Here is a 27719-nt window from a genome sequence, read left to right on the forward strand (position 1 = left end):
CACCCTGCCCAAACAGCAGACTGACGGACTGACTGACTGACTGACTGACTGACTGACTGACTGACGGACTGACTGACGGACTGACTGACTGACTGACTGCTTGACTTGGTGGCTAACTGACTAAGTGACTAAATGGTTGACTGGGTGTCTGTTTGATGATGCAGAAAAAGTCAAATATATTTCATACAGTTTCACTTCTTTGAATGGGAAGTTCACACAACTCAAACTGTTCTGTAAATTATAAATAAATGTTAGTTTTTAAATGTAGTATTTTTTTTGTTGCAATCAGTGCAATTAATGGCCAGTTAGAAAAGTATTGATTAATTTTGAAAATATAAAATAGTCCATTTAGTACTGAAACTTAAAACAAATAATTGGGACATTTAATTAAAAAATTTACAAACATGGGCACTATAATGTTCTCCTGACATAGATAATAAATATAGGGAAATAATAAAAAATGTGAAAATAAATTATGTGTCATGAAGTGTGTGTATTATTAATGACTGAGTGTATTGCACAGCTGCAGAGGGCAATCCATGGGTGAAATGCAATAACATTAAAAAAAAAGATATATTTCCTATCTATACGTTAAGTACATGTACAATAATGTAAATCATGTCGGCAAAGTTACAGAAGTGCAACAGGGCATGTTCTTATTTCTTCAGGCAGTGGGAGGTGTAATCACACTACACTGATGTAATAATTACAGACAGTGCTTAAAAATGTCAACTTTAACACTGACAGATTTTCTTCTAAATTATACACACTTTAAAGATAAATTACAGAAGTTCAAACTTGTTTTCACAGATTTAATCACATTTTCTTTGAATTGAAATTACCCATTAAAGGATAATGCTTTGTCGGTCTGTGTCATTTCCCCTGTCATGTTACAAGTAATTACTCAGGAGTTCCTCTTACTCTTACACAGCTCTGTCACAATGTAGGATATGTTTACGTGAATGAGACACTTAAATATTTTTGTCAAGATCTAATAAAGACTCTACATACACTCCAGAGTTATTGGAGTATATTGATTAGATAATAACCATTATGACACATTATTAAGACTTCTTCTTCTATATAAAAACACCTTTGCTTTAAGGAATGTCCCTGAATGCATTCCTGTAACACTCCATCACAGTCACCCAAACAAAACCACTGTGAACTCGAGGAAATTCCCGTAAGCCAGTCAATCAGAGACATGGAAGGCATTGCGGGCCTGTTTCTCTCTGCGACATCTCGCATGTGCCAAGAATTCACACTTCCTTGCTATATCAACAGAAACAGGTTATCTTTTCCTGTTAACCGCCCCAGCACTTAATATAAAGCCACAAGTTCCTCCCCATGTTTCCTGCCCAGGCCACAACCCACGTCATCAAGCTATTCCCCTGGCACTCAGGCCCTGAATGAGGGGAAAGCATGTGGCTACAAACAAACACCTAACATCTCTCTGTCACTGCGTTTTTACAAATTTCTCCAACATGCCTCTAACACATTTCAACAAGCCAAAGTGCATCTGAATTAGTGGGGCTTTTTTTTTTTTTTCCATCTCTCGGAGCGTTTGTTTTCTGCTTCCTGGAATGCCCTGAGTGGGTGGGGTTTGGATGTTTTCTGGGCAGCTCAATTGGATTCAATGAGCTGAAGAGGCCATATCAGTCCAGTTTCATTGAATGCAAATGCACTGGCACTGTTTGGATTCTCCTCAAATATTGCAGTGTGTGATGTGCAGAGTGGGTGAGGTGAGAGTTTGAGAGTGTGTGAGTAACGGGCAGAGGGAAGAGGGGGAGGAGAGGTTATGGAGATGCTGCAGAGCATCGAATGACAGATGTGCAGATGTGCGTCCGCGGTGCGTTTTTGTAAGGAGTAAAAGTGGAGGGGGGGTAATGCTCATTAAAGCTGCGCACCTGCAGCCTATCAAAGAGCCTTTATCTTTTATCAAGGCCAAATCTGCTCAAGCACGCAGCGTGATATGTGAAAACAAGCAGACTGTGCAGCACGATCAGTCTTATTCATTCTTGCTTTATCTCCTTCTCTCTCTCTTTCTCTCTGCAGAGCCGTGGATGGTACCTGGCCCAGTAATCCTATCAGGAATGCTCAAGGATGCGTTTAGATGCATTTGGCCGAGAAACAGAGGGAGAGCTTCCAGCTGAAACATCTGTGTGGACTTTCATCAGTCAATCTCTCTCTCATATTCCTTTTCATTTCACATCAAGGATAAATACAGGTGCAATGAAAACAATTCTATAAATATTTGACTTTTAATTAATAAATTGCCTTGTGGAAAATTCTAATAAGGAAGAAGAAGTGGGTAGCACTGGTCAACAACAAATTTATTGTTTAAGTTTTTTGAGCTGATTTAGGATAATTTTGGTGTGCTGAATCCAAAAATCACATTAATTTTGCTCAATCAGGTCAACTTTCTGAACTATGCTACATATTGGCTTTTTAACATTTTTGCTTACATTTATGGGCATTTTCACATCATATGATACAAAATTCTTTCATATTTCTTGCAATAAACGAGTTCTGAAGATTTTACTTTTGCCAATTTATGATTGTTTTTTTTTAATATTACAGGTGAATGAAATGGCTTCGACTAGAAGATCTTGCAAAAATAAGCCTGACGTATTCTGCTACATCTGCGGTGAATACACCATTGTACCTAACAGGAATCAAGTCACAAGTTTCATAAAGTGTGCTTACCAATCTTATTTTGGTATTAATTATTATATTTTGTGAGAAGATCAAATTTTTCAAAATCAAATTAGCAAAAAAAACCTGACCTGATTGAGAAAAACAGATGTCATTTTTGGATTTAGTGGTGCAAAATGGTCCTAATTCAGTTGAAAAAACCTAGACAACTTACAAAAAACATTTTTTTGTAACCCAGTGTAATTGTTCTTTTTTTATGTGACTCACTAACTGAAATATAAAAACATATTAACCCTTTCATGCACAGTGGACACTACAGTGGACAGTTATTCTACAGCTGTTCTCTTGTATATTCATGGATTTTGTTATTTTAGTTTCATATCAGCCAACACAATACACAAAACACTGCAACTGATAACATTACTGTAACTTGGCTGTTCTTGATAAACCAAATCTAACATGTTTCTAACATCAATTCTTTGTTATCGTTATTAGACTGTAATTAACAAGTTGTTTTTTTTTTTTTTTTTGGCATATTATCTCCATGAAATGACTAGTATTGGAGTTCACTACAAACAAAAAGTTAAGGATATTTCTTTTTGTTTTTTGTCTTTTTTTTTTTTTGGTCATTTTTGCCATTTGTACATAAAACTATGTCTGGTCATTAAAAAAAATGTGTTTCAATTCAATTCACACACACAAAAAAAAGTAAAAAGCGTTGTGCAAAAATCCCAACTGAAAAAAAAAAGCTCCAAAAATTTTTAAATATCCATAACTTTTTGTTCGTAGTGTATGTTAAAATGTGAGAAAACATCAAATTAGCAGCATTTAATGTTTTTATTTCATAGTTTTCACACAGTATATCAGTAAATACACGTTTCGTTGCTTTAAAAATTAAACGCACATTTTTGCAACTCCATGAAAAATAGCTTCATAAAAAAAAAAAAATTCATCTCATTGTTTTTTAAATGCCTAAAGAGGAATAAAGAAAAAAAAATCTTGATTAACGTTCTCATAATTCATGCATGAAAGGGTTAAACACACTGTTGTAAAAAAAAAAACAACAACTAAATGACATGAAATGAAATGACAAACTGAACATTTCATTTAATTTTCTACACTGACTTTTTAATGTTAGGTGTCCATATCCTAGTTTTCTCTACAGTAGTATGAAATGATTTTGCTTTTCTTTGTGTAACATAACATTATACACAATATAACAGTGTGCAAGCATGAGCTTTCTGATGATGGTGACAGGATGGGTGTGTTCCGATGTGATGTAAATTTGACGCGAAGCAAAATATTTCCATATGATGCAACTTTTTGTAACATTTGCAGAAGTGTATGTGGCAATAATTCCAGTCAGTCAAAATGCACTTACAAGAGTGACCACAGTATACATCAAATTACATCTCATCACCGGTGCCGACCAGCCATAATGTCTAAACCAATGACAAGGGAACACTGTCGGTTATAATGACACAGAATGGAAAATTGTCTTCACTTTTGTTTTGGATCCGTCCCAGAAATGCATCAACTTTCCACTTTTCACGAGCAATAAAGTAGCCCACATTTCATAGGAATATACTCAGACTCTTGCTAACTTTCTTTTTGGCTCAATTTTCTCCTTTTTTCTTCCCTCCTCTCCTGCTTCTGTTGCCCTCATCAGGAGGCTTGCGGGGCCTCTGAGCTACACGGTCCTCAGTTCTGGTGTTGAAAAGATTCCTGCCATAAGAATGAGTGAACATGTTCTCCAACACAGGGCCTGATGAGGAAAGCAGACTCCTCACCATATGAAACCTACCTCTGCTTCTGGACGGCCGTGGATGTGGTCCCTTGGCTTCCCAATATTCAATTTTTCACTCTGTTTTCAATTTTCACTCACTGCAGATTATGGTGATGCTGTCTTGGTAATTTTGAAGTTACTCAGTGTTGGGGTTAGTGATTAAAACATAAAAAAAAAATCTAATGACAAGAACAGAAAAGTTAGGAGTTTTTTAAGATTTGGATGAAATGCCTTTCATGTCTAAGAATTCGTGGTGTACAGTAGAAGTTTTGTGTCACAGTGAAATGATACTGCAAATAAATTTATGAAAATGATCAAGAAAGTCTTGTGTTCATGCTCTGTTTTCACTTCCTTCTTCTGATAAATGATGTTTTTAACGAAGCTAAACATAACACCAGACTGACATTTAAAGCTACTATATCACTTCTGTGTTGTTTTACAATAACTGCCCCCCTCTCTTTCTTACAGTAGCTCCTTGGTGCAGCTGTCTACCATGCCTAACATTCTGCCTCGGCTGGCCAAACCCCAGCGCACCACTGAAGTCCTTCCAGTTTCTAGCCTGGAATTCTCTGCCTGTCTGGGGCAAATGTCCCCAATAATCTGACCTATATAGGCAGCACTGACAGACTTTCTTTGCCCTTTTACCGCACCTTACACTCCCCCAGTCCTCCCACCCCCAGTGTGTGCCCAGACCTCCGCTTAAATCCACAGCAGCCGTAACAACACATCAGGAGCAGTCACACTTAGCACAGCCAGCCCTGGGTGGGGTTTCTGTGGCTGGCTGGACCCAGGATGTGAAACTGAGTAGCTCAGACAGATCTTTGGATCTGAAAAGGGACGGTTTTGCTGTTGTACTTGGCTGCAGAGCTTTCCTCTGGTCATGGGGAGGGGTGAGCCACAGACATATGGCTGAGGGAAATCTCGTAGGGCCAAAGGTCACAGGGGGTCAATCTAACCTCCTGGCCTTTGGTTGATTTATTATCCCATGGGGTGATGTCGCCTTGGTCAGACCAAACAGAGAAAGGGTCAAAGGTTATACTGTATCTGTTGCTGTTGTGAAAGGCTGCATAGAAAAGCAGCTTTAGGAGTTGGAGTAAGGGGACGCACAGGGTCCTGCAAACAAGGCCCACGGTACTGTGGGGCCATTTAAGCCAAGGCACTTTACCACCGCTGCATTTCCTGAACAAAACCATAGAAACCGTGTCAATACTTCAGTAATAAGAGGGCTCAGCTCTGATGTGACGTTCGGACGCAGCTCTTGAATGGTTGTGTCTTGTTCCACTCGTTACTTAAGCTTGACCTTGGTTGACCTGCTTTCAAATCAAGCTCCAAACACATTCAAACATTGTCTTTCTAACAAATTCAGTTCCAGGTGCTTCAGGTTATATGGTTTTCTTCCATTGCTCCTGTTTTTGTGGCAGATAAACAAAGACATACGGTTACAGGTGTGTGTACAGGCTGTTTGATTAGGACTTTGAGATAACTATAAAATGAAAAAGTAAAGAGCATTCTCTAAAAAATTAAAATGTAAATATGGTAAAGAGAAATGGGGGAGGGCACAGAGCTCTAACAACTGTCTTCCAGGCAACTGCTGGCCTCAGCTATTTAAGGATGACTCCTGACAGAGTGGCTGGCATCAGCTGCTGCTGACATTGTTTGTCACAGTCTTGGTTTATACAGTACAAACACACACACACACATGTGCGTGCACACACACCTGTTGACTCATATCTGCTTTCATATAATACTGCTGGGCCTCTACAAGCCTGGGCCTCACTAGACAGGTGGCCTTCAAGCACCCCCACAGAGGCCACGCCACTCAGCAGCCACTGCCTCCCAGCCGGGCTTGTTTGGCTTTTATTTATTAATTTGCTTCTCCTCTTTTCTGGGGTAAGCTGAAACACATGTAAGAGAAATGTGAAAAATTCAGTCAATTATCACGAGACAAAAAGCCCTCTGGCAGCCTTACAAGGTTTTGATAATTCCATGAAATAGAAACTAAACACCTCTTCTTTTGTGTCTTTTTAACGATGCAATCAATAACTATCATAAAAGTTACTAAACTTGTAGGTTAATTAGTGTAAAAATTAGTTTTATTTGCTATTTGTGGTAAGAAGTGATGCAGGAAAACCATTAGGTATAAAATTCCATGATCTCACACTGGTTTGTGCCAAATAAAAGTGTAAAAACGACACAAACACACATTAGAACACACATATGGTGGACATATTAGAAAATAATGGCTTAATTATACATAGAAATAATATTAGTATTTAATTAAAGTCATGTTATGCCATATTTCTGTTCTGTTTTCACCACATCAGCTCCAGAAAGCATCAGATCCATGCCCACCAGCTGGTCACTAACTCTGCTTGTTTGCTGTTTTATGTCAATAACAGACTCCAGTGCCGTTCATTTATGTGCAATACAATAACAACCTGCAATATTCAGCCAGATTTTATTCCAATATGCTGTGCAATTATATTTTACACTCCAGTCATTTCTCCTTCTCCTATATGTTCATTTATTTATTATTATTACTATCTGCACTTTGCTTTTGTTGTTGTTTTTCTACCTTGAATGCGTGTTTTTTTCTATTTTAAAGGTTGTTCATGTTACGTTTTAATGACAATAAAGGATCTTGACTCTTGAATCTTTGTGAAGGATATGCATGTATGTATGTATGTATGTATGTATGTATGTATGTGTGTGTGCGTATGTATGTATGTACAGTATGTATGTCCATTTTTAAACTTTTTTTTGCATAAAACAGTCTGAAAGAATAACATAAATACCTGTTGAGTTGGGTGATAATTATCTGTGATTCTGTCGTCTGTAACAGTGCAAGATATTTGGTCAAATATAATAAAATATATTTATTAAGTTTTATATTAACATTAAATAAAATGACTTTCAACAGTGAGATAAAACTGCTGGTCCTACAAATTCACTAAATGTCTGTAACTTTTTCACTTTACAAACAACGACATTAGCACACTCAAATACCAGACTACACAAGTCTACAGCCTATAAACGACTTGATCAATGCAAATGGAATAATGGCTGTCATGTCAAGTGTACATAAGTATATTAGACAGGCACAGTGTAAAATAGAAATATATGTGTTACTTTGAACTCCTTTTAACTGCAGATTATTTTTTACAAAACATTACAACAAATCTTAATATACATTTTCAAGTGAAACAAACCAAGTAAACATGTCAGTGCTGTTTCATTTAATTTCACTCGTGCATATTTCAATATTGAACATTTTGCTGTCGTAACACTTTCAAATTTTCTGCTTCTAGATTTCTGAAATGTAACCAGACAGAAGAGCTTTAAACCAGAAGAATTTTTGTTTTTTGTTTTTTTACAATATTTCATCTTGTTGCGTTGTTTATGTTGTTTTTTTCTTGTTATGTCTTAAAATCATATGAATCTTGCTATTTCATAACTGTAGCCTAAATTATCTTTACTATTAGATTGTGACTATTATCTATTGCCAATTGTTGTTTGTTGTTGTTATGTTCTGTATGACAAAATGATAAATAACTAATAAAAAGTGTCAGAAAAAAAAAAAAATCACAGTAATCTTGTGATTTCTTCAACTCTCACGTCTGACTAAAAATCAGCAACTTTCCAGCAAACTGGAAAGAAATTATGACGGAATGACGATGATGTCGACTGATATAAAAGTGTTCATCGTGGTAATGTTTCTGGCCCTACTGCCTCGCACTAGAAATGATAGCCTGTAGACGAGCTCGTTGGGAACTATGCACCGTCAACTATGATGATTTATTTACTGTTTTTATTGTATTTATTGCACTATGTGAGATTAACTGTTTTGGTGATATGTGAGATATGTACACTTCTGATGCAAATCAAATTTCCCTTTGGGGACATTAACCCTTTCATGCATAGTGGTCACTCCAGTGGACAGTTCTTCTCCAGCGGTTCTCTTGTATATTTATGAGTTTTGTTGGTTTAGTTCCATATCAGCCGACACAGTGGCTGTTTACGCACCATCCCGTTCACTGATATTCAGACCATTACTGACACTTTGCTGTTCTTCATAAACCTGATCTGCACAAACATGTTTGAGTGTAAATCACCTGTTATTTGGCAGACACAAAGGGGTTTTTTGCATGTTATTTCCATGACGTGAGTAATGACTAGGACTAGAATATGTTAAAAGAGAGAGAAAACGTGAGAAAACATCAGATTTGTAGCATCAAAAATGTTTTTATTTCATTGTTTTCATATTACTTTCATATGGAGCAGGATTAGGGCCACTGGATTTTAAACTCAGAATTCTGACTTTCTTTCCTCAGAATTCTCACTTTAAAGTTTAAAGTCATAATTCTTTGAAGTCAGAATTCTGACCTTTTTCTCAGAATTCTGACATTTTTCTCAGAATTCTGCTTTTGTCCCCCTCAAAATTCTGACTTTTATTCTCTGAATTCTTTTTTCTCAGAATTCTGCTTTTTTCTCAGAATTCTGACTTTTTTTTCTCAGAATAATAATAAGACATACATATTGGACCTTAGTTTATTGTATTTTTTTTCCAGTGGCCTTAATCCTCTTCTGTACTTTCTGATATTGGGTTTTAAACACACGTTTCTTTACTTCAAAAATTAAATGCATAGATATTTTTGTAACTCCATGAAAAAAAAATGATTGCATTTTTTTTTTTCCATGTGTAAGGAGGAATAAAAACACTCAAGAAAAAAATCTTTACTAAGGTTCTCGTAATTCATGCATGAAAGGGTTAAAGATTTTTCAGTTCAATTCAATTCAATTCAATTCAATAGTAAGACACGTCTGTGTTGTGATTCGCTGTTGTCTGAGCATCAGAGTGTGTGTTTTGAGTGGAAGGCTTGAAGCTGATGTGCACACTCATCAAACCTCACAGAGTCTGCAGTGTTTCATGACTTTGCATGAGCTCCTCCTCCACAAAGACTCTGGAATTGCCTGATTTCACTGTCCAGCGTCTGTGACAGTGCGTCCCTTATATTCTCCTTTTAACTGCTTCCTCTGATCCTCTTTTAGGTTTGTGCTCCTGTGTACTTCTGAGATCAAACTGTCTTTTGAAGTGGGAATCTCTCTCTTCTCTGTGTCTAGTCTTGAGATGAAAGAGGAACACTGGGCGACACAGAGCGGCCTCTGCAGACTGGGGTAGCCATGGGGTCTCTCTCTCTCTCTCTTTCTTTCTCTCTCTTTCTCTTTCCCTGCCAAAATCCCCCAGCAGTGATAGAAACCAGAGGAGGACAAAACAGGCAGCAGGGCACCGTGGCCCTCCGGCCCATGTACTCACTCTGGATAATTGAAAATGGCTTTGCGCTCCTCTTTACTCTCTTCCCTAACACACTTCTGCTCCTGCTGTCCTTCTCCTGCCTCTCCTCCCTCTTTTTCTTCCCCTCCTGTCCACCCTTCTCCTGGGACGTCCCTCCCACCCCTCTCTCTCTCTCTCTCTCTCTCTCTGTGCTGGACCATGCTGATCTTGGGACATCCCCAGTATTTTTTGGCCTTTGAAGGCAAATATAATTGAGTAGTAACATGAGACGTATTCTCTTTTTCCTCCGCATGCCTCTCTCAATGGGTTATGGAATATTGAAGTTCAAAGTAGGTGCGGTGAACGTGTTATTTTTTCTTTCTCTTCCCCCTTCATGGTGATTGCAGTGTGAAAGGAATTTAGCGAAATGAGGAGTTCAGGAGATTTTATTTGGATGGAAACTACGGGCCACGGCTTACCTTGACCCGACTCCGCTTGAGATGTGAAGAAACGTCTCTACTCCCTATAAGATAGGTTTCACCCTCCAATGAAAGCAAATTATGGAATAGATGAGCTGGTAATCAAATTCTTCCAAAGCCAAGAGAGCAGGCCAGAGAGTAATGAAATGGAGTTTTATTATTTACAGCAGAGCTACAGTGCAGAGGGTGTGCGTGAATATCATTTACAATCATTTCCATCCATCTGTACAACAGGAGCCTCACTCTTTGTGTTTCTCATCACTCCAACAAGCAGACATGTTCCAGGTTGATCTTTCCATAAGATAATAAATACAGTACAATAAGGCAATGTTTCTATTTACACCTCTTATAAAACTGTACAGGAGAACAGACAGACATGTATGTATGCCTTTGAAATGCAACCACTTTTTTTTTTTTTGTTATAGAATATATTTTTTTATCTTTAACCACTGCAAAAAATAAGAAAATATATTTTAGTGCTGAGAGAAAGCCTCTTTTCTCTCCCCTTTCTCTTGTTCACTCATCTTTTGTGTGTGTATATCCATCTTTTTAGGAATGTGCATGCTATAATTATGGGAGGCCTTTCATGCAGTAGCTACATAGTTGAGTTATTTTCTGTTTTCTACTTCCTACATGCCTCAGCGTTCTGTCAGATAAGTACAATGAGTAAGGGCAACCAAATGACAGCATTGCTTTGATTTTTCCAAACTAGTGTAAAAAACAGCGTCTCTCAGTAGTAGCCTGATATTTCCAAACCTTTCACAGAGAATTAGAGCGCGTGTTCCTCAGAGATTACTGTTTAAATTCTGCACATTTTCCAGTGTTTCTTTTCATAAGTCACTCACAGTGAGTAATCTCCCCTTACCAGGAATTCAGCACTTAATTAGCTCAGGAGAGAAAAAATAATCAGAGGTTTAATGGGGCAAATTTATTTCAAATTGCACACAGCAGCGTGAGCCCCATGAAGAGGGTAATGGAGGATATTAGACAGGGCCCTGGTGATGTGAGGAGGGATTGATATACATACGAAGTCTCTTAGTGAAAATACAGGAGCAAACTGAACAGTCCAGCCATCATTTCTAAATGCATCTCTGTAACGTGGCACCGGCTCCTGTCAAGGCTGATTTTATTAGCTTTAACATAGCTGTAAATCAGCACCATGTTAGCCACCCAGACGCATATTTTTAGTTCTTTTACTCAAGTCTTCCGGTCTCCAAAGCTGGGCAAAGTTAACAGATAATCTGTCCTTCTCTGCTCGTGTTATTCGATCACTACTAACAAACACTGCCGCGGTCTGAGTACAGTTAGGCTAGATGGATATGTGGCTATGGAAATAGCCCTGTTGTGTACTGGGTGTGGATGGTGCCAAGATAATCAGAAGGATTTGAGGAATGCCGCTGCCATGCCTGGACTCTCACTTTTTCTCTGTGTCTTTGGGGAACTTCAGTGCTTTGATTGCATTACGATTTCATTACTGGGTTAGTTAGCTTTGGAATAATATTTGGAGTAGAGGAATGCAGCTCAGTGACAGGCCACACATAAATTAACATCATCTGAGTAGTGTGATTATGAGGCTAATGTAGCGAAATAAATTCATGAATCGTGTCGCTACTTGAATGAGATGTGTTTTGCCGGGGAAGACTGGGGGCCTATGATGGTAGTCTAGAAATGAAAGCTACATTTAGACAACGACAAAGACCCAAAGAGGGCCAACAATCATCAGAAAGAAAAGGACAGCCTGCCCTCCTTCTAGGTCAATCCTCTCTCAGTGCTTTCTTTTGCCCTCGTGTCCTGAAGCAGTGCAGCGCCAGTGGACCATTAAAGTTTTGAAGTTGTTCTCTCTTAAAAAGGGTCAAAAGTCAATGAGAAAAAGATGGATTGCGAAAGGAAGGAAGGGTGGATTTTGGAAGACTGAGTCCCCTTATTATGTGCATGTTGGACATCCATTTAGGGGACTAGACTCTTCCTTCTACGACTGTCCCTTTTTGATATCATCATACCCCGTCTAATTCTCTCTGTAACATCAGGGCCCCTCGTCAACGCTGGTGCCCATACGCTTCTGGATGGTCACTCTGCGGATGGAGGGCTTGGAGGTCAGCTCAGGTTTGGGCAGGAACTGCTCTGTCAGGATCTGCAGGACTGAGTCCATTTTCTGGTCCATCAGATGAACCTGGATTAAACACAAGGACAAAAAAAAAAAGACAAACAGGTTAGGTCAGCTGAACGCATCTGGGATAAACGATCTGAACGTAAGTACAGTGCAGACGAGCGCAATGAAACAAACAAAGAACGTCAGTGATTTTGTGCTTTTGTTTCATATCCAGCTGCCTCTTTAATGCAGTTGCACCAGAATGACAGAGCAGCGCAGGGTATAATGACATGTTAGTCCGCCAGTTGCCGTCTACCTGCTAAAGCCAGTCATTATAAAAGCTGTTGAGCTATATGATCCATGAGGAGGCGGACAGACAGACCCGTACACATACGGGCGGCTGTTTACACGCTTTCCCAACTGTAAACACAGGTGTGTGACTCAACAAAGTGATCTCTGACAAGGCACAGCCAACCTAACCTTGGTATGAATACAGACAAATGGCTCCACCTGAGATATATAGATAAACAGACAGCAGACTGTTTGATGACATGCAAATACAGCACCGCCATATATACGTCCACACCCAAACACACACATACACTCATGACCACAAAAAGGAAGGTGGGACCAATTACTGCGCACAGCTTTCTCACTTCAAAAGGCTTTTGTACATCTTTGCAGCCTTGTCCTTTGTTTTACCTCTCTACTTATCTAGTTATACCCCCACAAGTACTTAGCACAAACACATACATAAAAACCAATACTCTGAGATGGCTGCAGTGGTTTCAAGAAAAAGGGTAAAATGATAAAGATGGCGCTTCATAAATCAAAGCCGAAATAGCAAAGGACATCAAAGAGCCATAACACCTCACGCAACAGGCAGAGCAGACAGATTCAGACTCCTGTCTCTACTAAATACTGATAGCTATGGCCAAACTGCAGGATTTCTGGCAGGGCACAGTCAGATAGTTAACATCGATGACATTTTATTAGGCTTAAGGGTATGGCCGTTCCTTCTCCCCATCTTTTAGTGTGTGTGCCTGATGGCCTGGACACTTTTATGGCAGAGTGGGACATTTAGCTGTTATTATTGTTGCCATTACAGGAGGCATAAATCTGAAATATCACAGTGTGTCAGAAAAAAATGAGCTTACCAATGAATGTAATTCATCTGCAACTGTGTATTGTCTAAAGAAGATTATATTTCAGACAAATAAATTATTTTGCTTTTTTGCCCGGGCAAAGAATTCCAAGGTCTTGTTTCTGCTGTGAGTAGATAGTGACCTTTAAATCATATGTAAAGTCAACTGCAAGTATCGTCTTTGCTTTGAAGACTTCTTTTCATCTGTAGGAGTCAATTATTTGTACATTCTGGACTGCTCTGACACATAACAATGGACATATTACTTCCATTTAACTTTTTCCTTCCAAGTTTTGCTGATATTTCACCATGTAGAGAGCTTTGTACCATGACCTAAATAGTTGTGCTAAGTAGACGAAGCACGCGCTGGGCCCGGATGAAGCTTAGGGAATAATAGACTATCATAAACATGTTTGGCAGTAATCTACAGACTTATCAACATTCTCGTTGGGGCTTAAAATGGATCAGAAATTCCTCCTGCTGTGCGTCTGAAAGGAGCGTTCCAGTAGACCCACCGAGACACAAGAAAAACATAATTAGACGGACGTGTTGCAAATACACACCACTTATTTACCAAGACTGACTGGGTGCTCTCTGGGCTTGGATGTGGGGTAGAGATGTAAGAGAGATGGAGGCATTGTGCAAGTGTTGGCGTATGACTGCAAAGAGTGTTGCAAGAATGTATCTACATGTCTGGATGTGGGTGAAATAATGAAGAGCAAATCAATGTTTTCGAATGCAAGGGAGAGAAAATGATTTGCAGCTTTGTGCGTTATGTACACGCAAGAAGAGAACAGACAAAACAAAGGCAAATGGACAAAATAACAAGACATATGGCAGTTCAACCATAGTATAAGTCAGTGGCGATTTCTCATAGACTGCAAGAGAAGCTCAGTTTCCCCTAAAATTATGAAAATTAAATGGTCAAACATGTTCGGTTGTGTTGACATTTCATTGACTACAAATGTGTTACAACACGTTCATCTCACAGACGAGTTCGTTCAGAATCAGCTTTATCACAAATCAACAGACTCAATGTTGTTCACTTCTCATACATTCCCATTGCGCTGTTTTCTCATATGATCTCTGCTCAGTGCATTTGCCCGTAGACGCTCAGCGTCCATGCACTTCAATGGGACTGAGTGGAACAGTTTTTTTCATTGCCTCAGAACTGGACGGTGATTGGATAAATGCCACGATGTTGTCCCACCCCTGGATGCTCGGCGTCTCTGGGGGTGAATGGAGCTGTGGGCGGAGCTTGGCCGGGCTGGACGCCAGGCTTCCACGTGCTGATTGGAGGATCAGTTGAAAAGATGAATCCTGTTTGATTGACAGCTATTTTGAGATCTACTCCTTCACTTGACACAGTTCAGTTTAATAGTGTTGCGCATTCTGCTGTGAAATCGAGAGAGAAACCACTATACCACTAAAATTACTTGTTCATTTCTTGCACTGCAAATAAAACACACTCATTGTACTTCCTTGTTTCAATTTAACATAGTTTCAGCGTTTTCTTTTTTACTTGGTACGATAAGGTCACTGACCATTTTCTTCAAAAAGAACGGAGGGACAAATTTATGATTAAATGACTTGACCATTTTTTTATGTAAGCCGACAACGAGCTTCCCCTGTCTGAAAGACGAGCAGCCGCCACTGGTATAAGTTTTGTGAAACTTCTATGAAGTCAGTAGTGAAGTAATGAAGCCAGTGGTTATTTCTGAGGTTGCACTTTATACAGTCTGTTATGCAAATATCCTGCTATAAGTCTTACTCTGACAGTCTACTTGTGACCTCGGTTCCTCTTAGCTAATATACCTTCTTCCTGCGTTTGTTAAACTAAATGTAGTCATGATTTGTTAGACTTTTCCTTTGGCCATATGACATAATTTCGTGTTCATTATACAACAGAATGGATTTAAATGTATCAAAATAAATGTCAGACTGCTTTGAGTTGACAAAGGCTGTTAACCTTTTATTGAGTAAGTGACTATTTTTGGTAATTTCTGCACACATTACAAGACAGTGACAGCAACAGTTGCAGTGAGGACAGTAAGGCAACAATCTCAGGTCAAATGTGGTCTACAGGGTCTACAAGGTCCACCTCTGCATGGACAGTGAGTGTAACTACACACTAGGATTCAGTGACAGAAAAAGTATAAGCAACCTCGACTACTTCTCACCTTTTCTTTATAAAGCCAAATATGTTGCTGTGTTCACGTGTGTGTATATATTTCTGAATGCACACACAGCATTTGTTGCAGAAATTAATTAATGTAGCAGTGAACAGCAACAACCCACTCCTAACCCTTTATCAGGCAAGTGACTATTTTTGGTAATTTCAACACGCATTACAAGACAGTGACAGCTACAGTTACAGTAAGGACAGTGAGTCCACAATCTCAGGTCCAATGTGGTCTACAGGGTCTGTAAGAACCACCTCTGCATGAACAGTGAGTGTAACTGCTTTGTTCGGTACCATGAAGTAATGGTACTAATGTAAGGAATGATGTTCAAAGGGATAATGTGGATGTGGACAGGGGACTGGATCAGCACTTATGTTGGTTTAATGTTCTAAAAGTAATGTTCTAATGTTCTAAAATACATGTTCCTTTCACCTTACATGTGTTTTTCTTGTGTTTTTCACTTATACTTCTTGGATTTTTTTTTCTTGCCACTTATGGGTAAGGATCCAACTATAGCAGTGTTTTTCAACCTTGGGGTCAGGACCACATATGGGGTTGCCAGGAATTCAAATGGGGTCACCTGAAAATTCTAGTAATTGATACATAAAAAAAAAAAAAAAAAGCTGAGTTAAGGGGGGACAATCACAATCCATAAAAGACATGACAAACTCTGAAGCTGAAACTGAAGCACTGTGGTTGTGTTTATCTGTCAAATGTTCATTGTGGTCAGTTTCAGATGCTGCAGCTCTTTCATAATTCATAGTAACCAAGTTAGTGCTTTTTCAGTATTAATTGTCAGCCTTGTAAATATAAGCTGGTCTGACTGTACATATCCTGACCAAAGAAAATAAAATTCTCATTTTGTGCAGTAATCTACACCTGGCTTTTCTGCCTCTGTCCATAATAATATAAATTATATAGCCTAAATGTCATCTAAAAGTAATGTTTATTTGCAACACAGTACAGCAAACTATTACATGATCAAAAACAAATTAATTTTAGCAAAAAAAAAAAAACATCTCCATTTTGAATGTGTGGGGTTGCCAGTAATTTGTGATGTTAAAATGGGGTCACAAGCCAAAAAAGGTTGGGAACCACTGAACTATGGTAACTTCATTAACCTTGATATTCTACATAACAATAAAAAAAATCAAAAATTTCACAAAACTAATAGTCTTGTTAGGTTTTCCAATAACACACTAGAGTTGAATTTTAGAGTATTTCTATGAGTGACTTATAAAGGCTGTTACAGTAACTATGAACACTTGTGTAACTGTCTGAACAGTTTTAGATTACATATACATGGGTCACTAAACTGGCATTTAATGCTAGGCTATTGTATCAGGGGGTTAGTGTGTCACCGCTGCTGTGTCATATAAAAGCATGTGATCCAGTGACAGGTGATGCTCCAGCTGTCCCCAACCCTCCCTCTGACCACAGGCAACACATGGGACAATCACAAGCCAGGCTGACATTGCAGCAACAGGGACTTCCCTAAACTCAAATAAAGTGTTCCTAACTGCAGCCAACTCAAAGAAACAGATCTATCAAAGTGTTACTGTATATGTGCTTTATCAAAGTTCAGACTGCATGCTTGATGCTTTTTTGGCATCAGGGACCAAAAATTCCACAATTGCCTTTCAGCGTTTTGTAATTTAAGTGGCCTCTTGTGGAAAACAAGACTTGTGGCTCTGCTCTTGGCTCTGTTTACAGGCTGTAGAAAATGGATTCCAAGATGGGACATTTTGGCTGTTCATGGGTGTTTTCAAACAGGTAGAGTTAAATATGTGATTTACATCTGTAATTGTCAAATTTGATCAGGCCTGAAGCTTGGAAAACTTCTCCATAACAGCGGGCCATCTATATTTATAATAAGTCTTTTGCAGACGGAAGGTATAGAAAGAAGGGAAGTCGACCCTTCTGCAGCATCACATGGGACCTAATGTCCTAAACCAGTAGCAAATAAATTTTAGATTCCATATGATTTGTTCCACCGTTAACCCATATGATTTTTCTCAATTAAAAAGATCATTTTAGAGCCCAAGAAAGTCACGGTTTTGTGGCAAAGATAGTAAAAAACCTTCTAGTTTCTGCTAAATGGACTGCATTTCTAGTCACCAGTCATACAGATCACCATCACCAAAAAGGCTGTATCCTTGGCACATATTATCTTAATCTTTGAGAGTGAGTTACAAAGGTATTAAAAGAAGTGAAAATCACTAGTCTGGTCATGGGGACAGTGCAGAGACATCTGCAACAACTGAGGAGATTGTGGGGAGAGTTATGATGATATTACCTCCCTGAATTTCAGGTGTATATTCTTTTTATTTACTTTTCACAGTCGTTGTCAACATTCTTCAACACTTTAACCACAACCTTGTAAAATTATCTTTAAATCTGACAAACATGATATGAGTAAATGGTAGCCTGAATCAAACATTCATTCATTCGTTCATCTTCTGAACCCACTTTGGCCTCACTAGGGTGGCGGGGGTGCTGGAGCCTATCCCAGATACTTATGGCTGAAGGCGGGGTACACCCTGGACGAGTCATAAATCAAACAAGATAAAAAATTAACTTGTCTCATATCATTGTAAGGCATGTGGGGTTTGTTTGTTTTTTCTTAAATAAGGTCCCATGGAGTGCAACTGGGTGGGGCTTCAGTTCTCAATTTTCAAATTCGGGCATTTTCATCACTGGGTTTTTTTGAGTTTTTCCTTGCCGAGAAGGAGGGTCTAAGGACGTGGGATGCCCAGGACATTAATCCATTTGCTTCATCGAATGTGTAACTATCTAACAAATTCTGTAAAGCCCTGTGAGGCAACCTTGTTGTGATATTGGGCTCTCCAAATAAAACTGAGTTGAACTGAATTGAAAGTTCCACTTAAGATATCACATTATACATATTCTTTTTCAATCAAAAATCACGTTGTGTAGGACACTTACAAATCATTTAAGGTATAGCCGCAAATATGTCAGCTACTGATTTCAATAGTGGCTTTAAAAAAAAAAAAAAAATCAACCATCAAAACAAGGTCATCAGTAAAGAAAAATGTTGAGTGTATAAATAAAAGTGAAATGTTTGAGATATTAGAGTACTTAGATCTGCGTCTTATGTCCTTCCAGTGGAGACATGAAGTATGAGGACAGTGGTGGGGACACCACAGAGCGGCGTTTCACACAGGAACACCCTTCCTGAACAACCTTCCTATCCTCCCCTGGGGTTGTCTGTGTTGTCTGGTACATGACAGCAAACACAAAAGTACACTAATATATAAATAAGCAAACATACGACATGTACACACAGTTGTTTGCATTAGTCTTTGTGTCACCAAGGAGCCAAAGGGGAGGCCACGTCCCTGACAGGACAATAAGAGTGGACAGAGAGCTCTGGAGTGGAGGTGACAGAGAAGCAATGGAAAACTAATAGTGTGTACGAGTGTGCATATGGCCAAGAGCTGAACTGTCTTTAGTGTGGTTTTGGGACTAAGGTTATATTAGATCAATCTTAACCCATAAAGACCCAAACAGCCACCGGTGACCAAAACCATCTACTGATATAAACTGTTAAATACCTGATGATCCACTAATCCTATCAATACATGTAAATAACTGGTGTAAACACAGTTTGTCATCTTTTCATGGTCATCAGGTATGACCCATTTGGACGTTCAGAGGTTCCATAGTGAACGTGGAAACATCGTCATCTTCTACAACACAGGTGTCAAACATGTGGCCCGGGGACCAAATCCAGCCCACCAAAGGGTCCAATCCGGCCTGTAGGATGAATTAGTAAAATGCAAAAATTACACTGAAGATATTAACAATCAATGGTGTAAAAATCATTTTATTCAGGTTCCACATACAGACCAATTAGATCTCATTTGGGTCAGATCAGTAAAATAGTATCATAATAACTTATAAATAATGACAACTGCAGATTTTATCTTTATTTTAGTGGAAAAAAAAGTAAAATTACATGAAAATGTGTACATTAACAAACTATCCTTTTACAGAAAATTTGAATAACCTGAACAAATGTGAATAACCTGAAATGTCTTAAGAGAAGTAAATGCAATTTTACCAATATTATGCCTGGTACTATATGTTTTGTGTATTTGTAGTAGTAATGTAAGTTGTAACACATGTATAAATGATAAACTGCTAAACTGAGGCAGAATATTGTTAAAATTGCACTTGTTTTTCGTACATTTCAAGTTGTTCATGTTATTCAGATTTTTAAGGAAATGCTGTAGATGTAAACATTATCATAATGTAATTTAACTTTTTTCACCGTTATTATTTTACTGGTCCGGCCCACTTGAGATCATATTAGGGTGAATGTGGCCCCTGAACTAAAATGAGTTTGACACCCCTGTTCTACAACATTGATTCACCAATAAAATCAGTGGAGTTGGATCAATGACAGTGGATGGAGACGCTTGGTTTATGTTCAGATAATTACATATTTTACTGATAAAGTCACTTTTTCTTAAGTTTCCTCTATTTCTGGTATAATAACCCTCAACTTTCATCTGAGCTTTTATGAACATCTACATGATCAGTAAATTGAATATAGGAATATACCTGATTTTCACTTAAAAATGCAAAATACAGAGGATAATATTACAATAAATTGTGATAAATCACTTTAAAAAGGTTAAAAATAGAGGGAAAAAATCATTTGGTAACTGCCACAAAAGTAGCACTGGGTCTTTATGGGTTAATCTTACTAATGAGATCATGATGAAATAAAATTAAACGAGACATGAGAGGAAAATTGCTTTTCCTGTAAAGGTACTTTTTCTTCATCACCAAATCTCCAGCACAAAGGCCAATAAACTCAGCAGCAGGAAAACAAAATAGACCCAACACATGTCAGGCATCTATTGTCATAAACCCAGAGTTAATGTTTGGTTCATAAACTCTACTGGAGACACGAGCGGTCACGTCACTGCAAATTCTGTGCAGTCAAGTGTAAATCCCAACCACCTGTATATGTTATTATTCCAGAGATACTCTATTTGTAAGGATAGAATGTGGTTAAAATCATGCACAAGTCATGTTCAAGTTATTCAGTCGTAAAACTACTGCATGGTGCCTTGGGGTTAAACATTTTACAGCAAATTGCAGGTTTTCAACAAGTACATACTGGATGTATGTCATGCAGCTTGAGAATATACTTTCTCCTGACTGCTGAGCTACATAAATGAATAGTAAAAAGAAAAATCAGTGTTCAAGAGAGTGAGAAGAGAAGGAAAGGAGAAGCTGGCCTGCGCTGATATAGCGATTCACACTGCCATCTGTTGGGGAGTTATAAAGCCTGGAGAAAAGCTTCGGACTGCTATCACTGCATTTTTTTCATCCGTTCCAAATGTGAGCGATTGCATGATTACTCAGAAAATGAAGACGTGACATGTAAAAGATACTGGATGTATGCACGGTAGCCTGGATATGCAATGAATAGCAAGTATTGTGAACTGGTGTGGCTAATTCAAGAGTGCAAAAAAAAGAGACACTGCACTTGATTACAGAGCACACACAGATACACCAGCAAATGAGAAAACACAGACTCATAAATAGAGACGTATCCACCTCCTCTCTCGCCCTGTCTGACAGTCACTGTGAGGAAAAGGAACTGAGGAAACAAGAAGCATAGACAGAGGTGCAGTGTTGCCAGAAGGATAGACTACCAGCTCCAGGAATGTCTTGGCATGTGTGTCCGACTAGGCCGCGCTATTCAACAAAACAAGATTCCTGTCATTGAAATGAGCTAGCTCTCAATCGCATCGGACAATGGAAGCAGAGCAGGGACAGAAAGAGAGATAAGACAAAAAGAAAACAATTGCGCAGATCACAGTCCTTGCATGCTGTAGTGAATATGCAATGTGTTTTCCTCACCCTGTGACCTCAGATGGTCTAGTGGTCCAACGTGAGCACCGCCACCCAGAATTACTGTGTCATTCTTTCTTTCTTACCTTTGTTATGCCTCTCTCTACTTGTGACTCACATATGTTCACTCCAGATGGAAAGGATTTTTTTTAATGTCCCACTGGAATCACAAAGTAAGTTTAAAATTGCTGTTAAGAGTAAAAACAGTAAATATCGCACTTAACTTATGCTGGAGCTTTTAGATGTTTCTGAAGCCTGTTATCTCATATTGAAATGGCTTAAATCAGCAAAATACTGCATTATTTTTTTTTGCGTTTGCCATTTGTATTTAGTCTAAACAAACGTAGAAGACATCTTGAGCAACCAAGAAAAGAAAAGTTCTTAACAATACACCAGTTCTTCAAGCAAAAACGGTCTGTCTTTAGCCTAATGCCTAATATCCCTAACATGTGACTCATTTAAGGAGACTATTATTCACCTGAAAAAAAATACCCATTTAAAATGAAGATAGAGAGAAAAATAACTGTTTGATACTTTAAAAAATGTGACACCATAATGGTAAAATATGTAGTAGGACTGAATTTAAAAAAAAATACATAAATAATAAATCTGCCTTTTGACATGTTAAAGGAGTGATATTTAGCATTTTAAAACATTTCCCTGTGGTCTACAGGGTGGGGAAGCAAAATTTACAATGAACATTTAGTTGTTTTTTCTCAGCAGGCACTACGTCAATTGTTTTGAAACCAAACATATATTGATGTCATAATCATACCTAACACTATTATCCATACCTTTTCAGAAACTTTTGGCCATATGAGTAATCAGGAAAGCAAACATCAAAGAGTGTGTGATTTGCTGAATGCACTCGTCACACCAAAGGAGATTTCAAAAATAGTTGGAGTGTCCATAAAGACTGTTTATAATGTAAAGAAGAGAATGACTATGAGCAAAACTATTACGAGAAAGTCTGGAAGATACTATTAAAGAAGAATGGGAGACGTTGTCACCCGAATATTTGAGGAACACTTGCGGAAGTTTCAGGAAGCGTGTGAAGGCAGTTATTGAGAAAGAAGGAGGACACATAGAATAAAAACATTTTCTATTATGTAAATTTTTTTGTGGCAAATAAATTCTCATGACTTTCAATAAACTAATTGGTCATACACTGTCTTTCAATCCCTGCCTCAAAATATTGTAAATTTTGCTTCCCCACCCTGTACATAAACTGTAAATGCTATGCTTGGGTCTGAATTCTTCATTAACCCTGTAAAGCCTGAACCATTAAATCATTGACAGAAAATTCCAGTTTTTTGAAACTAGAGCCTTTATTGGTCCTTCTGAACAACCCAAAACATTTTTTTCAAATACAAATTTCCATGTATGAGTTTCAATTTTGTATCATATTTGATACATCGGGTCTCAATGCTCAAATGTTATTATTTTTGACCAAAGAAAAACATGATATAACACAAACATGTCTAACAAATTGGTAATTCCTTTTCAAAATTTGCAAAGTTCTGCCTCTTTCCTCATGAATGACAATCTTTTAGTGTCACTGGAAAGGCCTCTGGTGAAAGAATTCCTCCCCCCTGGTGGATTATCCGTGTATTGCATGTATATAATTGTATACATCAGGTTTTTCAAGAAAAAAATATCACACTGATCATGTAGAGGGCTTTAAAACTCATGTATCAGATATCATACGTTTGCGGTTATAGGGTTGATTAAACTCCACAAACCCATCTTCAACCCTGTTTTTGAGTGTTGACTGTCAGCTCTGTCCCGCTCAACAAACAACTGAACATTTTAGGTAACCAGCTCAAAGTTTGGACATATTTTCAGTACGGACTACAACCGCTGCTGCTGACAAACAATTATGTCATACTCGGAGAAATGTCCGTCGGAAGTCTTGACCTTATATTGTTTATTGTTTATACAGATCCCCCATTAGCTTCCACCATAGTGGTTGCTATTCTTCCTGGCGTCTGTTAAAATACAAATACAGATCCAAAATACTTACATAAATCAAACCAATTTTACAATTCCTTGTTATCATCAGCAAGCTGAACATTTCATCTCAACACATACGCCAAAAACATTTAAACTTTTATCTTTACAGCAACTTGGATTGAGAGAGTCAAAACAATCATTTGCATTCTGTATTTTCTTTAGTAGTTCCTATTTGAGTGACATGTGTAACTATTTAGAGACGTAACAAATTAAGCAGGAATTAAAACAGGTTGTAGAAATCCACTCGATTTTTGCCAAAATGAATATAAATATAGCTTTGCAGCACCTAGAGGGTTCAAATTCAAACTTTATGAACTATTAGGGTCCAAATACACAAATAAATGTATCAAAGACTGATAAAAATGGGTTTAGCAAAATATGACCACTTTAAATTATATAACAGTGGATGCCCTTTTTTTTAACTGTTGTGCAGAAAATTTACACAAATATTACATTTTATGTTTATATGCAGAAATAAGCACAAGCCTCAAAGTTGTTCTTAGCTGTTTTCTGTCCTTTTTTGTATAACCCTCCTCTGTAATACTTGGCAACCACAGGGTCAGTTCAGGTGAATTTCCCTGCATCTCTATAGATCCCTGTGCAGCTCGGCCAGACTGCCTGCCTGCTCTTTGTGTTTCACCTACACACACAAACACACACATACACACACACACATACACGCACACACACACACACACGATCCAGTGTTTCACTCTTAACACAATGGACAATGCAGTAAAAAGCAACAGAGGGTGTACACACTGGCCTCGCTGGTGGGCCAATAACAAGCTAGCATTACACAGAGGTCATCATTATCATCACTGTGACAGGGCTGCATGAATGGAGAATGGAGATCAGGCGTGAGGGGCGGGTGGGAGACACCAGAAAGAGAGAGTAAAGGAAGGAGGGAATTTAAAAAGCCAGAAAATGGAAAATCATTTTGGAAGGAGCAAAAAAAAAAAAAAAAAAATTACACCAGTGGGTTTTGTAAGCAGGAGAGTGGTTACCACAGGCCAAGGCCCACATGCTTATATACACTACATTAACATCAGCTGACCACTGACATCCTGACATTGTTTACAGAATGAACCGGTGGTTTTAGACAACCTATATTCAGGGTTAGCAGGGAACTGTCACAGGTAAGTAACATTTATATAGGAATGCTGCTGTAGGTCAAGGTCATGTCACTATAAAGCAACCCAACAGACTATTTCAGCCTTCAAACTATATTTTCAAGGTCATTTTGTTGGTACAACAACTCACAAAAGGTTCGATTACACTTTCGTCATCACTCCAGAGCATCTATCTTGCCTGCACTGGCATTATGCAACTTCTGGGTTCGGGTCGAGACCCCTACACAAAAAGAACTACAAAATGTTACTGCTTTACGACATATGTCACTGATACGGCATGTAATTGATGGGCGCATGTGCACGCAGTGACCGGCAGCAAGGACTTTGGTGTCCCGGCTTTTGAGCTTTTCTGTTCATTTTTAAGGAATAAAGAAGATGAGTTCTAGGGGAATGTTCGCTTCCAAAAGGACTTTAAAGGTGCTGTGTGTAACAATTGTGTTCCAAGTAATCATAAACTGGCCTTGAATGTCACCAGACATTAAGGAATCATGTTCATTTCAAACACTGATATCACTGACAGTAGTAGTCCAGACAGAAGATTTGCATTTGAAAAGCTAAATGTCAGCCCCTAAATCAGTGTTTTTCAACCTTGGGGTCGGGACCCCACGTGGGGTCGCCTGGAATTCAAATGAGGTCGGCTGAAATTTCTAGTAATTGAAAAAAAATTAAAGCTTACTAATAAAAATTTATAATATATAATCTAAATGTTGTCTAAAATGAACGTTTATTTGCAACATATGATAGCAAACTACTACACGATCAAAAACAAATAAATTTTAGCAAATAAAATGTCTCCGTTTTGAATGTCTGGGGTCATCTGAAATTTCTAATAATTCATTAAAAAAAAAATAAAACCTACTAATAAAAATTTACATTATATAGTCTAAATGTTGTCTAAAATTAACATTTGTTTGCAACATATTGTAGCAAATTACACCACGATCAAAAATAAATTAATTTTAGCCAAAACAAAATGTCTCCATTTTGAATGTCTGGGGTTGCCTGAAATTTCTAATAATTTATAAAAAAAAAGTTTAAAAATTAAAACTTACTAATAAAACTTTACATTATATAGCCTAAATGTTGTCTAAAATTAACGTTTATTTGCAACATATTATAGCAAACTATTACACGATCAAAAACAAATTAATTTTAGCCCCCCCCCCCCCGCAAAAAAAAAAAAAAAAGTTTTGTCTGGGGTCACCTGAAATTTGTGATGTTAAAATGGGGTCACGAGCCAAAAAAGGTTGGGAACCACTGGCCTAAATAATGTTTGTGTGATCATTTTGTGTTTTGGTCTGAAGCTCCACCCATCACCTGTCTCCCAATCATGAAGTCAGCGGCGTTTCAGCATCCAGGTTGCCAGTTCCCACTGAGCTGCATCTGGAACATTTCTGATCATAAAAGTCTGACATGACTAAACCTAAAAGGCCTCTTAGTATTCACAAATATGTTGTGACAAAATGAGAAAAAAAACAAGGATATGCATAGGAGATGTTTTTGAAACATGGAGACAGCTGAAAGCAGAGAAGAATTTGAAGACCGACGACAGCTCGGAGTGGCTTTTACTGGGTGATGAGACAGCAGGCCCGGGCCGCAATGTCTTCTCCCAGGCCGAGTCACAGTGTTTTCTCCTGGGCCGCACCCGGGTAAGGAGACCAAGGTCCAGCACCTGGAGAAAACACCGTGGCCCGATCCTGGGAGAACAAGCCATGGCCCAGGTGAAGATACTGGGCCTGGTATAAGTACTGGTGTAGGACTCGTCACTTGTCATGGTAGCTCCTTGTAGTAGATGCTCATGCTGGATCTGGCAACCCCTTGTCTGGTGGGAGGGGGAGGGGATACCACACTCTACAGTATTTTGAATGTGATTGCAGTACCAGTTTTGGCCACAATTCTACAAACGACTGCTTTAAGGACTGTTGTGCCATGGCTTTCACTGAGACATGGCTCACCAAACAGGACCATAACTCCGATCTTGCCATTGACGGCTTTGGGACCCCCTTCCGACTGATCCCCAATACTGAAGTAACGGGTAAAACACAGGGAGGTGGGGTATGTCTGTATATAAACCTGTTTAACCCTGACCATATTTTCAGGGAAAAAATGCCTAAAAAGACATACCCAAAGTAAATGAAGAATTACTTCCCAATAATAAGGTTCATATGGATGTTCTTGGTGTCTATGGACATTTAGAGACCTCACAGAATCTATTCCCATTGTCTAAAATATTGTATCTATTACTATGCCTGAGTAAACTGTAACAAACTAAAAGAGAAATTAGAATTTTTTATCCTCGCCTGTTTTTTTCGGCTGGATTGACGATGCTATGCATAAATTAACTGTTCGTGTCGGAGATTTTTAATAGCATATATTTCACCCCACAAAGATTAAAAATCATGTTTGAACATTAAATTTGCACTAAAATACACTTTTGATGTACTTTTATTAACATTAGGGTCAAAACTTTGAGCAAAAGTTGAAAGAAACATCCATTGCCCTGATTTATTATATTTTTATAGTAGATGAAAATCAATATAATTTTTTAGGCCCGCGGGCCTGAGGGCTAAAGGGGTGAACAATACTGCAGCTCTGTTATTAGCAGAAAACAAATCTGTACACCAGACATTGAACGTTGTTGCGGCCATTTTACCTGCCCGGGGAGTTCCCTCCAAGGTTGGGTCTAAGGGAAAAAGAACTGGAAAAAAACAAAAACGAATGTCCTGCCCCCTCAAATTAAAGTTTGCAAAGTTTCAGGAGGTAGGAGAAAGGTAAATGAGCTTCACAACAGCGGGACACTTAAAGGAATTAGTAACATGTCTTAAGTTTCACTTTCACTTTACAAAGGTAAATGCCGATTCTGCCTCCCGCAATGTATTTGATGTTGCACAGAGGCTGCAGACTATCTCACCGGAGGCTTCAAACTTTATATTGGGTGATTTTAATCATGTCTCACTGAGGAAGACCCTAGCAAATTTCTATCAGTGCGTCTCCTGTCTTGCCTCAGGAAGTTTGTCGGCATCAATCGCTTGTCAATAAATGTGCGAGTATTACCAAGATAGAGATTTTGCGA

At 38.4% G+C, this 27719-nt stretch overlaps 1 protein-coding gene across 3 annotated transcripts in view; it reads right to left on the bottom strand.

Annotated features, from left to right (window-relative positions):
• Nucleotides 1–10331: 10331 nt before the first annotated feature.
• kcnq1.2 (potassium voltage-gated channel, KQT-like subfamily, member 1.2) overlaps nucleotides 10332–27719 on the bottom strand; it is a 274383-nt gene continuing 256995 nt past the window's right edge. For all 3 annotated transcript variants that reach the window (XM_030136301.1, XM_030136300.1, XM_030136299.1), the window contains one exon: nucleotides 10332–12362. In XM_030136301.1, coding sequence (XP_029992161.1) covers nucleotides 12216–12362 — 147 coding nt within the window. In that variant the 3' untranslated portion in view covers nucleotides 10332–12215. The remainder of the gene's footprint in view (nucleotides 12363–27719) is intronic.

Source organism: Sphaeramia orbicularis, chromosome 6 (assembly GCF_902148855.1).
Source record: "Sphaeramia orbicularis chromosome 6, fSphaOr1.1, whole genome shotgun sequence".
Taxonomy (NCBI): domain Eukaryota; kingdom Metazoa; phylum Chordata; class Actinopteri; order Kurtiformes; family Apogonidae; genus Sphaeramia; species Sphaeramia orbicularis.